General features: G+C 34.4%; 1 protein-coding gene across 3 annotated transcripts; it reads right to left on the reverse strand.

The window, feature by feature from the left end:
- Positions 1–3,034: 3,034 nt before the first annotated feature.
- On the reverse strand, positions 3,035–17,636 carry LOC123524093 (cytochrome P450 10-like). Of its 3 annotated transcripts, XM_045302000.2 has the most exons (12): positions 17,472–17,635; positions 13,031–13,205; positions 11,725–11,928; positions 11,058–11,254; positions 10,253–10,443; positions 9,225–9,445; positions 8,432–8,584; positions 7,722–7,888; positions 6,909–6,987; positions 6,161–6,323; positions 5,552–5,595; positions 3,035–5,258 (listed from the first exon to the last, which is right to left on the reverse strand). In XM_045302000.2, exons 2-12 carry the CDS (start codon positions 13,157–13,159, stop codon positions 5,148–5,150), a joined length of 1,659 nt encoding a protein of 552 aa, XP_045157935.2. In that variant the 5' UTR covers positions 13,160–13,205; positions 17,472–17,635; the 3' UTR covers positions 3,035–5,147. The 3 variants fall into 3 exon arrangements, 2 of the variants coding, with proteins under 2 accessions (XP_045157935.2, XP_053395219.1); XM_053539244.1 differs by lacking the exon at positions 17,472–17,635 and having other exon boundaries at positions 11,725–12,056; positions 13,031–13,171; XR_006681219.2 differs by lacking the exon at positions 3,035–5,258 and having other exon boundaries at positions 6,161–6,414; positions 17,472–17,636.
- Between the last annotated feature and the right edge of the window lie 495 nt (positions 17,637–18,131).

The following is an 18,131-nucleotide window of genomic DNA, read 5'->3' on the forward strand; positions in this document are numbered from 1 at the left end:
AATGCTAAGGCGTCCTACTTGTACGGACAAATGAAGAGTTGAGGTGATAGGCAAATGTAGATCCTACTTTTACAGTAAACAAAAGCTAAGGTGTCCTGTTTTTACAGTAAACAAATGCTAAAACGTCCTATTTCAACAGACTAAACGAAGAGCTGGGGTGATAAGCAAATGTTGATCCTAGGTTTACAGTAAACAAAAGCTAAACCGTCCTACTTGTACAGGCTAAACGAAGAGTTGAGGTGATAGGCAAATGTAGATGCTAGGTTTACAGTAAACAAAAGCTAAGGCGTCCTTTTTGTTAAGGAAACAAAAAGTTGAGGTGATAGGGAAATGTAAAAAAAAAAGGCTAAGGCGTCCAAAGTTATACAGACTAAACGAAAAGTTGAGGTGACAGACAATTGCAGATCCTAGTTGTACAGTAACTAAAAGCTAAGGCGTCCTACTTTTACAGACTAAACGAATAGTTGAGGTGATAGGCAAATGTAGATACTAGTTTTACAGTTAAACTAAGGCGTCATTGTTTTACAGACTAAAAGAAGAGTTTAGGTGATAGGCAATTGTAGATCCTAGTTTTACAGTAAACAAAAGCTAAAGCGTCCTGCTTTTACAGATTTAAAGAAGAGCTGAGGTGACAGACAAGTGCAGATCCTAGTTTTACAGTAAACAAAAGCTAAGGCGTCATACTTTTACAGACTAAACAAAGAGTCGAGGTGATAGGCAAATGTAGAACCTAGTTTTACAGTAAAAGCTAAGGCGCCCTACCTTTAAAGACTAAACGAAAAGCTGAGGTGAAAGGCAAATGTAGAGCTTAGTTTTACAGTAAGCAAAGGCTAAGGCGTCCAACTTATACAGACTAAACGAAGAGTTGAGGTGACAGACAAGAGCAGATCCTAGTTTTACAGTAACTAAAAGCTAAGTAGTCCTACTTGTACAGACTAAACGAAGAGCTGAGGTGATAGGCAAATGTAGATCATTGTTTTACAGATAAACTAAGGCGTCCTACTTTTACAGACTAAAAGAAGAGCTGAGGTGATAGGCAAATGTACATCCAAGTTTTACAATAAACAAAAGCAAAGGCGTCCTACTTGTACAGACTAAACGAATAGTTGAGGTGATAGGTAATGAATATCCTAGTTTTACAGTAAACAAATGATTAGACGTCCTACTTGTACAGAATAAACGAAGAGTTTAGGTGATAGACAAATGTAGATGCTAGTTTTACAGTAAGGAAATGCTAAAGCGTCCTTTTTTTAAAGTCTAAACGAAGAGCTGAAGTGATAGGCAAATGTAGATCCTAGTTTTACAATAAACAAATGTTAAGGCGTCCTATTTGTACAGACTAAATGAAGAGTTGAGGTGATAGGCAAATGTAGACCCTAATTTTACAGTAAACAAAAGCTAAGGTGTCCTCTTTTTACAGTAAACAAATGCTAAAACGTCCTATTTCAACAGACTAAACGAAGAGCTGAGGTGATAGGCAAATGTTGGTCCTAGTTTTACAGTAAACAGAAGCTAAGGCGTCCTACTTGTACAGACTAAACGAAGAGTTGAGGTGATAGGCAAATGTAGATGCTAGTTTTACAGTAAACAAAAGCTAAGGCGTCCTCCTTTTAAGGAAACAAAGAGTTGAGTTGATAGGCAAATGTAAATAAAGGCTAAGGCGTCCAACCTATACAGACTAAACGAAAAGTTGTGGTGACAGACAAGTGCAGATCCTAGTTTTACAGAAACTAAAAGCTAAGGCGTCCTATTTTTACAGACTAAACGAAGAGCTGCGGTGATAAGCAAATCTAGATCATAGTTTTACAGTGAAAGCTAAACGTCCTACTTTTTCTGACTAAACGAATAGTTGAGGTGATAGGCAAATGTAGATCCTAGTTTTACAGTTAAACTAAGGCGTCCTACTTTTACAGACTAAACGAAGAGCTGAGGTGATAGGCAAATGTATATCCTAGTTTTACAGTAAACAAATGCTAAGGCGTCCTACATGTACAGAATAATAAGCTCGCTTAATTCTTGATAAAGACTTCGATACACCTTCTGCTGAATTATTTCGAGAATTAAACTGGATGACTTTTCCGGAGCGGGTAATATTTCAAAAAGCAGCTTTAATGTACAAAAGTCTAAACGATCAAGCACCTATTTACCTCAGAAATTCATTTACATTCAGCTGTGATATACATGAAATACATGCTCGAACTTTGAGGTCAGATTCTAATTTGCAGCTTTACCTTTCTCGACCGAAAACTGAACTATTTAAAGAAAGTTTTACATATTCTGGTGCTACTATCTGTAATTCCTTACCAAGTCATATAAAAAGAGCATCATCAGTAAGGCAATTCAAATCACTATACATAGCTTGGCACAACACACAATCATAATACTTAATATTTATAATGTTGCACTTCGTATAGTTATAGTATAAACAAAATACTGGTATTAAATGCACTTGTCTGTCTTCTATATGTTACAATGTAACATGTAAATATTTTAGATGTATATGTTATGTATTGTTTTGAGGGCCTCATAGAAGATTGATGTTGTTCGTCAAATGAGTTTTCCTCGTTAAATAAAGGCTTAATTATTATTATTATTATTATTATTATTATTATTATTATTATTATTATTATTATAAACGAAGAGTTGAGGTGATAGGCAAGTGTAGATGCTAGTTTTACACTTAACAAATGCTAAAGCGTCTTTTTTTAAAAGTCTAAACGAAAAGCCGAAGTGATAGGCAAATGTAGATCCTAGTTTTACAGTAAACAAAAGCTAGGGTGTCCCCCTTTTACAGTAAACAAATGCTAAAGCGTCCTATTTTAACAGACTAAATGAAGAGCTGACGCGATAGGTAAATGTTGATCCTAGTTTTACAGTAAACAAAAGCTAAGGCGTCCTTCTTTTAAGGAAACAAAGAGTTGAGGTGATAAGCAAATGTAGATTCTAGTTTACAGTAAACAAAAGCTTAAGTGTCTTCTTTTTACAGTAAACAAAGAGTTGGGGTGAAAAAACTTGATTAATTAAAAAGCAATGCTTTGTATTTTCAAACGTAATAAATTTATTTTATTTTTGATATATTTGTCTGGCTGTGTGAATGAATATTTGATCAGATGGTATACATGTAGGTATTTTGATAATGAAAATATAATAAATAAAGCGTTAAATGTATAGATACAATCTTTCTCTATATATATATATATATCACAATTAAAACCGTATATGGTGAATATAATGATTTGTGTTGGACCTGTATATGAACCACTCTAAAACAAAACATACATTTTGATAAATTGGTGTCTTATTGTCATAACTGTATAATATTTGAACCTTAACATTATCAGAAAGAGCAAAAAGACTGCAACCAAAATGCAAATGAAAATATGTAATTATTGTTTCTTTTGATTCGTTAAAACACAATAAGAACGAAATTTTCTTGTCGAAGAAAAATAACAAAATCGTACCGATTGTTTATGTCCCAATATTTTGTTTTCACTGAAAACCACTTATTTTGTCATAAACTTGTATAAAATAAGCCCAATGTTGCATAAATCAATGTGTGTTTTTTTGGCCCTTGCATCATGGACAAACATTACTATTCTGCGTCATTATTCTTTATGTACGATATACAATAAATTATAAATATAGCTTTTGGTAGGCCTGAAAAGTATTCACCAATCTGTGAATGAATGAAAATATTCTAAAGTTTGTACAATATTTTTGCTATAAAAATAGATTCGCCTAAACAGGAATTTATAACTGCTTACAAAACAAAAAAAGTATTTCGTTTCAATTTTGTTGAATGATACAAGTTCCATTGACGCAGGAAAACAAATGAATCTACTGACCAGTGGCCAAACAGGTTTCTTTGTAAAGATAATTATTTTTAGGCAATTTTTAAACACCTACAGAATTAGGTACTTGCGCTCTGATGTCTGAGCTAGTGATGGATATCACGTAAAAAGACCATCTGGCAGAGTGCCGATGAACTTAGAATAGACATAATTTAAAGGGCAAGGAATGCCTGACAATAAGTTAATTTAATATGAAAGCCATCCTCAAGCCTTTCATAATGCTGAAAGAATTCTTAAAATCGGACCACTAAAAAGATGGCCGTTTGAAATTTAAGAAAATGGCTGATCATGGAGGCAGCCATTTTAATGTTTATGACGTCATTTACACACTGCTGAATTATTTATTTAGCAAATGATTTCTTTAACAGATTATTATCATGTTTCTTGAGTGCAAGATGTAAAACATAGTAATTTCTTTCACTATAGCTGGAGAAAGTAGAGAAGTTATTTTATACAAATAAGTAAATATAGTTCAAATTAAATAATTCCACCATTTTTTTGTTGCCATGGAAACAAAATGGCCGCCATTTTTATCAAATATTTTAATGGTCATACCTTTTTCATTTTTAAGCCGATTTTGAAAATTCTTTTACTTCTTTAAATGATGTCAGAAATCCTAACGGATGAAAATAACATAAGAAGAACATTGCCTTGCCCTTTAAGGATAGAACTGTTGTACATATTTCTTTATATTTTTCTAAATCGGAAATCAATTAAGAATCTGTTTTTGGCGAGAACACTCGCACATGTTATAGGTTACGGATCACAGTAATAAGTTCCAAAATAAAAATCATTACAGTGAAACCAATGGGGGTACTTTATGCATATGTTGATCTTATGCCTTTACAATTTGTTTATGACATCTGAAACATATTGTACTATGCATACAACCGCGCATAAAAAGTTGTTCTCGTGTTACTCGTAAGTATATTGTTTGTCTCATCTACAGTGACTATCAAATTAAATTGCATGTTGAGAATTTGGCAAGTCTTCTGCTACTTTAATTTATTGCTAGACGGTTTAGCAGAGCAAATGATTCCTCATTATACAATATCATATTTGTTATACTAATTGTTATTGCTTAGTATAGCTGCTTGGAAATCATTATCAGTTCCTTGTTCATTTAATAAAAATGTTCTATAGTTTTATTCAGAATTCCTTCGCCTCCCATTCCATCTGTACTTCTTAGTGTGGTTCCGGTTCAACTCGCTCAGAAACGGAAGTGAACATTTCTATAACACAGGTTAATTCGGATGTGTTTGGATAATAACTTAAGTTTTCAAATTGTGTCCGTAGCTAGGATCTTGGTATAAATTTCAGGACGAGAGGGCGGTCAGGGGTCATCACAGTGTTCAGAACGGGTTCAATTGGTTCATGATGGTATTCTAACTTGAAGTTCTGCACAATCTGAAAATAATAGTACAATAGTATTACAGAGATTTATGACTGACATGTCACATCATGAGTATAAAACCAGACATACAGCTGATTAAGTCAGGAGTGCCAAGTCCAAGATTAGACGCACACATATTGAAATAACAAATGACATGTAGGATTCAGAACGAAATGTTGATTATTACTTTTGAGTACAAAAAATGAAAAGAAATCATTAATAATTTCAGGAATGTGTGTGTTTTTGTTTTTAGTTTAAGTAAACCCAAAATTTCCTACTAACATCCATAAGAAATTAAACAACATACCTTTGTAAGAATGATATGCAGTTCTTGTTCAGCAAATCGTCTGCCTGAAAACAAAATACCGAAAATGTAACTTATTTCATTAAATTAGTTTCATTTACTTATACTTTGAAAAAAACGTAGATATCTAATTTTACGCAAGACTTACACACATTTCAATTTAATTTTCCATGTTAGTATTACAAGGGTGTATTTTTCTTGTTTCAAGTTAATGTGAGTTCTGATTTTAGGCAAACATTTTTTTGTCTCGAAAATGGTTAAAAGGTGCGAGCTGTGAAAGTGCTCAGAGGTACAGGCTTGGATTTGTTGACATATGAATTTTGTAAGATATCTTGATAAATTACCAAACATATTGTGTAGAAGGGAGCAAACCACTGCAACGTAAACCGTTGCAACGCTTTTGAAACAATGGAGAAAATCAACGTTCTTCTTGCTTTTCTAACACTTATTTTCACTTATCAGTTTTCCAGTGTCCCATATACATTCCATGTCAAACTTAGTGGAAATGAACGTCATGTTGAAAACTTCTCCCCAACTGTGGGCAAATACCTTAAATAATAACAGCTAGTATGAATTGAAAATAACTCTGTCATATATTAAATAGTTGTTTACCTATGCACATTCTAGCTCCGTGTCCCCAGATGAGATTGGACAAGCTCTTCAGTTGCGTGTTCATCTTGTTTTCTCTCAGCCATCTTTCAGGTTTGAACTGGTCGTTTTCCGGGAAAAGCTTCTCATCACGGAACATTCCAAACAAATTGGCTTGTATATGAGTCTGTAATAAAGTTGCCCGTACAATAAGGATTTCGTTTTACATTTATGAGGAGCATATAAGGATAAGCGTGTGTTTTATGTGATGTTGTTCCCTGTGAATACAGAAATATTGTAATATTTGGTAACGGTGAATGTGGTAGATTCCAACATTTCACTCTGGCTGCTTTAGGTCTCCAGGTTTCATTTTGACTGATGCATTAACGAGTTCCATTGTGTAGTGAGGGACTGCGAGTATTGTAGAGTTCACTGAGATGTAACAATGATAATTTACTGTTTATATATCGTCACCTTAGCGCAAAAAGTGAATAAGTCCTTCTATAAGTCAATGCAGTTATCCACTTCTTGCACTGAGGTGACGATATGTATTTCATATTTCGATCAATTTTGTAAAGAATGTGTGTCTTGAATTATGTACACCTTGCTCTTCTTTGTATTTTAAAGACAAGACTCTTTGTAGCATTTTCATGAAAATCATTATCTTAAAATTACTAGAATGTTTTAATCAGCGTATTTTTGTGTACATGTAACATGATGTATTGAAACTACATATTTCTCTTGGTGTATCTTTGACCATACTTTGACTTACATTAGCTGGTATATGGTGGCCTGATACTTCCATGTCCTCTTGTGTTATTCTACTGGTTGCCCAGGTGATCGGGTATGCTCTGAAGAAGAATAAAATAAAACTTTTCAATAGAGAGTCCGAGTAAACGATCTTGTCAAACAGATTAATCAACATATATAATGATACTGGTTTGTTTCTCCATCAGATATGCAGAGAAACAATATATAACTATGGAATGTCGCCTACACAGAAATACAAAGTGCGATATTCTTATGCAATATTGGTTGGACTGACACGTTTGACGTCAGACAGTCCAAACCGATGTTTCAGCTTACATATTATTATATCAATTAACTGTGCTCCAGTTTCTTCATTGTGTGTCATATAAACTCAGTCAGCAAAACTATATTCTTTCATATTTTACATTCTTATGCAATATTGGTTTGACGTCAGTCAGTACAAAATGACACTTTTACTTTTTATCTGTGCTAATTAACTGTGTTCCACTTTCTTCAATGTGGGTACATATTAACTCAAGTTTAGCAAAGATTGAGCAGAAGTATATCTTTTCATAATAAACATAAATATCAACAAGTTATTCACAATTCGCAGACTAGATAAAGGTTATGAAAACCGACGAATTCGTCTTTTAAACTGACGAAGTGAGGATGTGTATAGTACAATTTAATTTATCAGAAGCACATGTATGAAAGTAACTATATAATTCGTCAATTTAAAGCCAGACGGGCTCATCAGCACATGGATAAAGAACGCTGATGAGCCCGTTTGGCTCCCAACTGATAACATATCTGTGTAAATTAAAATGTAAATAACCTGAAAGTTTCCTTAAGGAACGCCTTGACGTATGAAAGTTTGGCAATATTTTCAGGATTTATCTCGTTGCTGTCTCCTAACACATCCATAGTCTCTTGATAGAGCTTCTCTTGTACTTCCGGATGTTGTGCCAGAGAGTACAGGCTCCATAACATTGCATTTGATGTCTGAAAATAGTTCAATGAATAAATAAGAAGATTTTGAAGCATATCACACAGAAAAGCTAAAAATAGAATCAGTTATGTGAGGTAACGAAATGTGCAACCTGATGTAAGCGTAACCGGACCTTCATCATAAAAGAACATCAAATAGCCTCCACAGTCCGAAAAAGAAACAAAACAACAATAACAGCACTGACGAACTTGAACATATAAGAATGTTATCATAAAATTTTGTTATATTTATCTCCTTGCTTCAATTTCAATGAATTCCACGTTAAGGTCTGTTTGGGTAGTGAACCGCAAAAATAACCGGCTGTTCATTTGATCTGTAAGCGGACATATCAAACTAAAATGTGTTTTGGTACTTTTCCACTGTAATCTAAAGCCAAACATTTTAAAAGCCACTTTCAAAGAAAAAGGTACACATTTTGAAGATTTCCGTTTTGAAACTTGAATGGGGTCAATAGGTATTATGATCTTACTGAAACACATGTTGATAGATGCGCAAAAGTGCAGGTCAATACAAAAGATGTGATAATTTTTCCTAACCGTTTCAGTAGCAGCAGTAAGAAGGTCTACGCATGTGGAAACGGCCTCGTCTGTTGTTAGTGAATTCTGCGACAACATGTAGGTGATAAATGGAACCCTTTCTGTGTTTTCTTCTCCTTCTAACCCTTGTGTAGATTCCAAATCTTTTACTTTCTGCAAATGATACATCTCACTTGCTTACACATATGTTCAGGTGTTGTGTGTTGCTTTTCATTACAAATAAATCTTAAACTATTTTTATATATAAAATTTTAGCTTGATTTAAGTGTGACCTATAGCTTTCTGCTACAATTAATTTAGCTACTTTTAAGAATAAGACCTTTTTTGTAATGTTATGAATGGCAAACTATTCTCAAAATTTAGACGTTTTATACTAACTTATTTAAGTGACATGTAAAACGTATTTACATAAGTAACAATATAAGTCCTATTCATTACAAAAGCGTCTGAATTTCCATTGTTTTCAATTTGTACATGCAATTCTTCTTTTTTTCCTGTTGGACATTCTTACACTTTAAGTCAAAATATAAGATAATAAATGAGCCGCACAAACCAACATAGTGCATTTGCGACCAGCATGGATCCAGACCAACATGCGCTTCCGTGCAGTCTGGTCAGGATCCATGCTGTTCGCTAACGGTTTCTCTAATTGCAATAGGTTTTGAAAGCGAACAGCATGGATTCTGACCAGACTGCGCGGATGCGCAGGCTGGTCTGGATGCATGCTGGTCGCAAATGCACTATGTTGGTTTGTGCGGCTGGTTTTCTTCTGGCGCGGCTCAAATATATTTACCTTTTCAATAAAGTATCTTCCTAGTTCGAAAACCTTATCTGCATGGTATTCGAACTTTCTCCACAGTTTGGTGCGGTAAATTCTATATGTGGGGACGTTGTACATGAGTGGCTGTAAATATTTGAAGAATTCTTGCAAGTGGTCAATAAAGTCTTTGGCAGGTTTAGGTGTGGGATCGGAGAAGCAGCCGACCCGTTCCTCGAACAGGAATGTACCGATTGCTGAAACAGAATATAAATCTATTCTAACTACAATTTATACATTGTAAATAGATTCTAAACAACATTGAAACGGACTATAACTGATAGCAAAGGATAAAAAAGAGCTATGGGCAAAGACCCGGGTTAAACGGACAGTGAGAAGGTAGAATTCATTTTGAAGTAACTAATTATTTTATGGACAACCCGACGGCGACATCTACCGGCAATGATAGGTAGTTACAAACATAAACAGTAAAGAATTAAAAACGCACGAAAGAAAATTGCGGTTTTTGGAAATGGTCAGTGACACAAAAGAAACCCAACGGCACTGATAACAAATATGGAAAGTACAAATGCAATGGAAATAAACAATTATCAATGTGAGCAAAGTAAGTGACTAAGGTTAAATAATCAACAGCAAAACACTGTCAAAAAGACGCATAAACAATAATGACAGACGAAACCCTCAACTAAATACTCTTTATTATTATAGCTTAAGTCTGTAGACCAATTCCAGACGTAGATCTGTTAATATCTATAACATGATAAAAGTAGAGGTTTGTCTTCTCTGTACGAGAACCTAGTGAACTCGTGCCAGTAAGTAGCCCATGCTTACTGGAAGTTATTTGATAGTTTCTGATATAGACGTAAGAACAGCCTGTTATTCTTACGCATTTATCACTTCTAAATGTCACGTTACACAAGGTTCGCCTTAAATTGTATTCTGTAACGAAGGTGCTGCGACATGTGACATATTTACGTCATAACAGAAACAGGTTACCAAATCGAATTTTCGCTTAATTGGAGACAGCGATCTACATAACTTACATTCAAATGCCCATTTAAACAATTCTTTTTCTAAACCAACAATTTCATTGTTGTCTTTTCTGGCTGCTTTTAGATGACCAACAAAGTCGTTTCCAACTTCGCTCATTGGAACACAGAAATCCAAAGCTTCCTTCATTTTGAGCATTTTTGGAGCTGTAACTGTTCGCAGTTTGTACCATTCCTCTCCTTGGCTGAAGAAAAAGGTATAATGACATGTAAAAACAAATTAAAAGACGGTAAAATTTTAGACAAAGAACTTCATCCAGTATGGTGAAGCTAATCCACGAAGCGCTTTTGAAGAACGGTTGAAACCAGACTAACACAAGTCTGTTCAAGTTTATTATTCTTTTTAGTTGAGTGGATTGGCTCGAGTGTACATTTTAATAATGGATATGAAATGACACAGCTCATGGCAACATAACGCAACCATTAGAAAAAAGTACGTTTTAATGCATGGCGCAGAATCGGGTCATCAAAAAGAGTGTTGGGCTGAACGGTGGGGTAAAAAGTGTGTACAACGTATCATATTCTTATTATACATTACATATATATTTAATTACCATTATGGCTTATACTGCAAATAATGGGAAATAAGGAGTGACGGCTTCTGCTTTCACTTTATTGTTTAATAATGTATGACAGTTTCTATGTGTGAACATACGAGTATATGAGACAAATGGGCGTGACAGGTTCGTACTTGATAGTGAAATTTTAACATGAATTTGTGAAATGAATGGCTTAGTAATATCGTTTCAGGTCACGAAATGACAAACGTCATTCTGGCGATGATGATGGTTAAACTTACTCATTCACTAAACCAAGACCAAGTCCTTTTTGTTCTCTGTAGAAAGCTATAGGTTCCATCGGTCGTCTTTGTGGATATTTGCCCTCGGAACGAATAACTTTGCTGTATTCTTCTGGGTCGCTTATCACAACTGAGTTAATAGTTGCGATCTTTTCTTTGTAAATTGGACCATGTTCTATTGCTCTCTTCTGGTAAGCCTATGTGATGCGAAAGTAAAAAAGAAAAGTTCAATTATTAAAAAGATTTAGAACACCATTGATTTATGTTTTACATTCCCATGGAACAAATGTTTTATGACATTGTTGATAGAGCTCTAAATGCTTTTGAATACTTACGCTAAATCCTTGACTGCATTCTAGTTTTTCCTCTTAACCCTTACCCTGCTAAATTTCTATAATGGACTGGTCCATCATTCCGTTTGGGCAATTCCATTTATTATTCGAAGGGGTGTTAACTGAAAATTTACTGACTGAATAGCGAACAGTGCAGACCATGATCAGACTGCACGGATGTGCAGGCTGATCTTGGTCTGCGCTGGTCGCAAAGGCAGAATCACTTGCCACCAGCAGGCTAAAGGTTAAACTTCTTGAATTTAAGTAAACTGTTTGTTATTTAGTTTCTTATTACATGCAATATATTTTATCTGGTACTAAAAGAGAATACAAACCTCGTGCATTTTATTGAATTTTAGACCATCTTTTTTCAGGTAATCAAATAAAGTTCCTACAATTGGAAGCCCTTTAGGTCCCGGTATGCTTTCGAAGCTTTTAACCTCTGTTGTTTCTCTGGCAATATCAACCTTGTCTACGGTGTCTTTTCTCCATGGTGACATTGCGTCGTCGACTGTCTGTAGTGCTTTGTGGAAGGGGCACTGAAAAGACGCCATACACTTTTAATTGAGTATAACTATAGGGTTGGCTAGCAATGGATATATTTAACATTTTACTCCATGATGTCATTGTGTTGTCAACTGTCTGCAGTGCTTTGTGGGAAGGGGCACTGAAAAGACATGATACAGTTTTAATTAAGGACAACTTTGTCTACGTTGCACGCAGCCAGCGTCCTACGGAGGCATAATGTTTGATAAGTACACATTTAAGCACCCTTTAGCGGACAAATATTCCTTTAAAAGATATACAATTTCCAACTAGGTCAGATATCCGTCCTACTTGTATATTAACCCAAATACAAATATTGTGAAATGTTGTGGTTTTAATTTGCAATCCAACAAAAAGATTTTCTAAGCGTAGGCGGGTTGAACAAAGCGATAACTTTTATGTATAGCCGCTACGGTTAGTCGAACAAAGTAAATTGCTAAATACGTCGAACGATATAAACTAGAACACGATGTTTTCATTCGAACATTTTTAGAATGAAAAGACTACATGCGTTTGAAACAGTTAAAGCTGGCTTTTAGTTTCAACTATTTCAATAAAACATTAAGCCTAACGTCATCGTTTCAAAATAACAATTATCAGCATCGCCATTGTCATGATAATCATCATTTGCAGTAGCTGCAGCAGCAGACATATTTCAATAGAATAACTGGTGAATTAGGAGTGTTGTTAAAATAGGACTGTTTTGGTTGAACAATTCGTGATTCGTGTATTAGTGCCCAAAATCATGGATTCAGGCGAATGATAATCATATACAATCTTTCTTTTTTTTTTTTCGTTTTTATAAATAGAAATTACTATGATTAAAAAGGCGGAACTAATATCTCAGGTAGATGGTGCCTTTTTGCGTGGTTCATCACACAAACTATTTTGGTAAAAATATATCAACTGTTCCCTTTTGACATGACGCGTCACGCAAACTACTATACAGTTGCGGTCTCTGTTCGGTCGAAGACAACCATAATTGATTTATAATGCTCCAACCCATGACAACCTAAAGACAACTAACGCTTTGGTGAAAAATATCGATTGATCCCATTTGACGTGACATGTCACACAAGAGATAAATATACTTACAGCTGCGGTGGCTGTTCGGTCGATGACGATTGTGTTTGATGTATTCTGTGAAGCCGACGTGGACACTACTCTGCTCACGACGTTTGGTGACATTACTTTAAAAAGCATTCCAGTTCTTGTTGCTGCCATTTTCTTAGTTTTGTTTTGTTACTTTTTATATCTTTTCTTTAAGTATCTGAAAAAAGTCATTAGTTCATGTGAAATATAACGATGTACCTCATAGCCGTATAAACTCACCTTTTTAAGTGAGTTTATTGTTAGTGAACACCATATTTTTATTTTTTCCATTTACTGTACGCCCGCTATTATCATGCTGTACTGTTGTTCAGAAACATGCTTTTTCCCATGATATTGCACAAATAAAGTTTGGTTAAAACTTTTACTAAACAAGAACGCAGAAGAACGTATATTTTTCATGTAAGACCATCTTTAACTCGTGAACACCATGCATATTTAATTTTCACTAACAGCCACGGTTCCCGTTGGAACTACTGCATGTGAAAGATATTTCGATCTTACACTGAAGAAAATAAAAAAAATCAATGGCGCAGCGGTAAGCAGGTTGGACCATAAAGTTAGCGACCTAGGTTTGATTCGTTGTTGCGAATGATATCCCGATAAGGGTTCAGTGCCGAATTGGGTACTGCCTCAAGCAGCATCGGCCTAGAATTGTTGCTGGGAGGTAACTGTAAAAACTGCTGTGGACTTGGTTGGAAAAGGAAGTTTGTATGCATCAATTACAGTGTTTTTGTTGGTTTTGTTTTCATATGTTATGCAATACGTTGGTGTTTAACGTCAATGTTGGAACGCACGTGTACGTTTCCAGGGGACGCGCAAGGCACACTTCGCCATTATCGGTTCAAGGTCAGTTTTGTTACCACCGGGTTATTTATAGAAATGCATAATATCTGTCTATTTAAAGCTTCTGCTTTATTGTACGTTTAAGCTGTCTCTGCATAATATCTTATTAAATAGGCAGGTTATAAATAATTTTTATCGTTCAAAATAATCTCTTAAGAGGTGTCATAATCCTTGAATAGAATATATTGGTACAGATACACAATGACGTCAAACTGAAATTTGCAGATTTCGTAATATTCACATGACTTGGGTGATGTCATTGTTAAATTGTACAAACTAATCTAATATTTTGATAATCGTATGAAGTGAAAAGGCCTATATCTTCGCCGCGCAAGACTAGAAAAAAAAAAATGAATGAATGACACGAAAAGATTCAGGGTTTTAATATCTCTTAATTTAATGTTGTATTTAAAAGGTTTTGAACATGCGTGCGTTCTCAATATCATAATACTTTTGTGGGTTTTTTTTTAAATTATTTTAAAAACAAAACGCACACATATGTTGGCCATCAAAGATACTTAGATTTTATCTTGACATATATCTGTTTTCAATCGTCTTAATCCCGATTGGGAAACAATGCATCGAAATTGCTTAGTAGCATCAACAAAAACAGTAAATATTTACAAACAAAATTTTGGATTAATGTATCAATAGACGACTTTGCCATTGGAAACGAGCATGGGACCTGTGTACTCGGCTGACCCGAATATCTGATTTATAAATAGAACAGTTTACTTTAACGAGCTTTGTTACATACCCGATACCCATAAATAAACTTTAACAGTACTTTTACGGATCGTCTGCTCGCCATCAGCTATTTTCGCGCAAATGGGCAGTGTACTGGGGGATAAGGGCGCGTGATTGGCGTGGTGGAGGATGGGGCTGCTATGCATATGGATATGCGAACCATGCAGTCTATCATCAAATTGAACAAACTGAAACTTTATAAAAGTAACAAAAAGTTTTCTAGTCTCAATTTGCCAGCGTGTGACTGGTTAGTTCGGAACTCCGTCTGGAATATCACCATTAGAAAACCGGAAGTTGTGGAGGGTATAATCATAGCAAGACGTGGTGTTTGTAATGTGAAGATGGGAGAATTTGGGGACAGAGACATAAACAGTTTACACTTAAGTTGTACGGACCTATTTGATAAAATCTACAAAAAAGATCCTTTAAAAGCACAGAACGTAATCAAACAAACTGATAGCAGACTCGATTTGACAGAGTCTGTTAAGTTTGTTTTAAGAAACTATATATATATATATAATTTAGTATTGCTTCGTCTCAACTATTATGAAAATTGCGAATAGACATACCTATTTTCGAATTTTGATTAAAGTGAGTTGATTTTAATGGACGATGCAATAAAGCAATGAACCGGTCTTTATTTTCACACTTTTTCTCTTAAAATCAAAAATGGCAAGTGAGCAAAGATGCGCGGATCAGTATTTTCTGACTTTCCTTGCCGTATAATTTTTACGTTTTTATAAAGATGTGACGTCATTAATGCAAAATTAGAGCCGAGTCATTAGAAGTGATCATTACCACTCCTCTTTCAAGAATATATACTTTTTATAGTTAAGGAAAGTGAAAATAAGAAAAGAGCTTGTTTGTTATAAAAATGCAAAGTATTGTTATCCAACTGTAATAAATTAAGTCTAGTTGGTTTTTTTCTTTCTTTTTTTACATTTCTTATTCGTATTATAATAACTGTTATTATAATATGAATAAGAACCGTACACTAATATTTATTTTACTATATCTACGTGTGAATCTTGTCACGTATTCATATCTACCTTGCAATGATTTTAGGACAAAGGTATTTTTTGTAATGAATGCGCTTTACGCAATATTTTATTATCAGGTATAGATATGTTGTATTTTCTTTTTTTATCGTAGTCACTCCACGATACGAGTGCAATTATCTAAATTATTAAAAAAAAAAGTAGCTGTCGTTGTTTTCGTGCCGTTGATAGGTTTCGTGTGGTACTTTAAAATTGAGGCACCAAATTAACTTTGAAGTATTTTATTTCATGAAATTAAAAAAAGGTGTGTTTTAATGATAAACATGTTCGTCACTGTCTTTTACGAACGATATTTGATGTTTAAAAACAATCTATATACATGAAAGTATATGTCAAAACCTCATTTTTGAATCTTAAATACGTTTTTTTAAAATATGTAAAAAAATAAAGCCAGGACTTAAATATGCCAAATAACGACTGATCATTTTTAAGTTTGTACATGTACATAGCTTTTTACCATGTACACAGATTTTGACCACAACTGTTGGGTTATTTGCATAGGCTAATACATAACAGTGCTACAATATGATGTAAGTCGTAATTTTTGGAAAAATATTTTATTTCATTAGCTTAAAACTTATTATATATTATTTGTAGAGAATGTTTTAACTTGGTTCAATATCTGTGTCTTGATTTTCTGACCAGTACTCGCGCCAAAATTGTGGACACTGCGGTTAAAGTCACTCTCGCCGGAATTCGAACCCGTGACCTTCGGGTTTGGAGTCTGGCTTCCTACTCCTGCAGGAAAATGTTTGTCTCCTTTTTTCCACATTAGAACTTGGAGAGCAGCGTTTTAATAACATTATGCATCTGTTATTTGTTAGAAAACGTAAACCTGTGGGTGTAGAATATTCACATGTAACTCGATCACCATGGCATAAAGGACCGCCCCGATGATGCATGGAATATCCTTATATAGTTCATAGGTGTAAACTTTTACTGATTTTTTTCAAAAGGAAAAAATGCAGGTTGGAGCTATTACAGTATTAGCAATTATATAGTACATCTTTATTTACTTTTTCATATCATTTTTACAAAAAAGGTAAGCTTTTTCTTGATATTTATGACAAAAAATATTGCGTCAAAATGCAAGCTTTAATTGCTTAAATGGGCACGGTACGAGCCTTCGACTGAACTCACAAACGGTAAAGCAAAACTTCATTTTTTAAACTTATAGTATCGACATCATTCACACAAGTACACGATGGCATTCTTTGCACCATTTAATCTATTCAAAATATTAGGAAGAAATAATATTCTATGCATCTTTCAGTTTTTCCCCAAATACTACACAGCGAAAAAGTCGAGCATTTGCAGGCGATGGTAAGCACCTATTTTCTGAGTTCGGGCTTTTCTTTATCAGGTTGGGTCCAAAGGTGGCTTAGTATCGGCTGTTATCAAAGAAGCTGGGTTCGTGCCTTATAAAGTGTGTAAGAGTTTACGAATTAAACTTCCAAAATGCTCACATTATAGTTCATGATATAAATAAGATCAAAACAAATTTAAAGATATAAATCACTGAACTGTTGATACTTTCGGAGATATTCCATTTTAAGATTATTATGAAGGCAATCATATCGCACAATATATTTGACTGCTATTAACGAGATTGTATACGATTCACAATAGTGCATTAAGCAGTAAACATAAATCGTACAAAACTAATTAATATATTATTCAACCAGTTAAAAATTAAACTAAAATTAGTTGAAAAACATATTTCAATTAGTTGAAACAGAATTAAAGAAGAAGATATGAAAATATAATTGACTTACCTGAATATAGAATCTTGGGGATTTCGTTTATTTTCAATAAAGTCCTTAAGTTTGTTCCGTTGAAGTGTCTTAATTTAAAGCTGTTTTAATAAATAGTTTGTTCTTTTTTCCCCAAGTTCTTAGCGGGTCCAGCCCTGTTTGGACTTCTGGCGGAATGCACGACAAAATACGTCTGCAAGCGCGTTTATATATGTGGAAGAAGAATTAAGCGCGCATGCGCTGACTATCGGATAACTAATCTTCGATTGTTTCTCGCTCTGTTGAGCGTTTTGTGAAGTGGGGTTAATTTTTGGTCCACAGAAAATCGGTTTTCGCAATTCGCACATGATGCTTACTAAATTTATCTTAAACGTCCTAATATGGTGAAGATATAGAGGCACATTTGAATTGATTTATTTTTGCTGAGAGCCTTTAAAGTACATTTGTATCATTAAAATGTCTGGCTGTGGGTATCCGCCGTTAGATACAAAAGATATGGGTTTGAATCCCACAGCTGACCGAATTTCGTTAAAGGAGTTATGAATAAATATGTTTGTTTTGTTTAGTATGGTTTACTGTTTTTTTTTTCACATTGCTTCAAAAATGTTCAGTTGTACAAATTATTTTGCTGATTTACGAAAATAGAGTGTATCATTTTCGCCTCACCGATGTGGGTTCGAG

Source organism: Mercenaria mercenaria, chromosome 3 (genome assembly GCF_021730395.1).
Source record: "Mercenaria mercenaria strain notata chromosome 3, MADL_Memer_1, whole genome shotgun sequence".
NCBI lineage: Eukaryota > Metazoa > Mollusca > Bivalvia > Venerida > Veneridae > Mercenaria > Mercenaria mercenaria.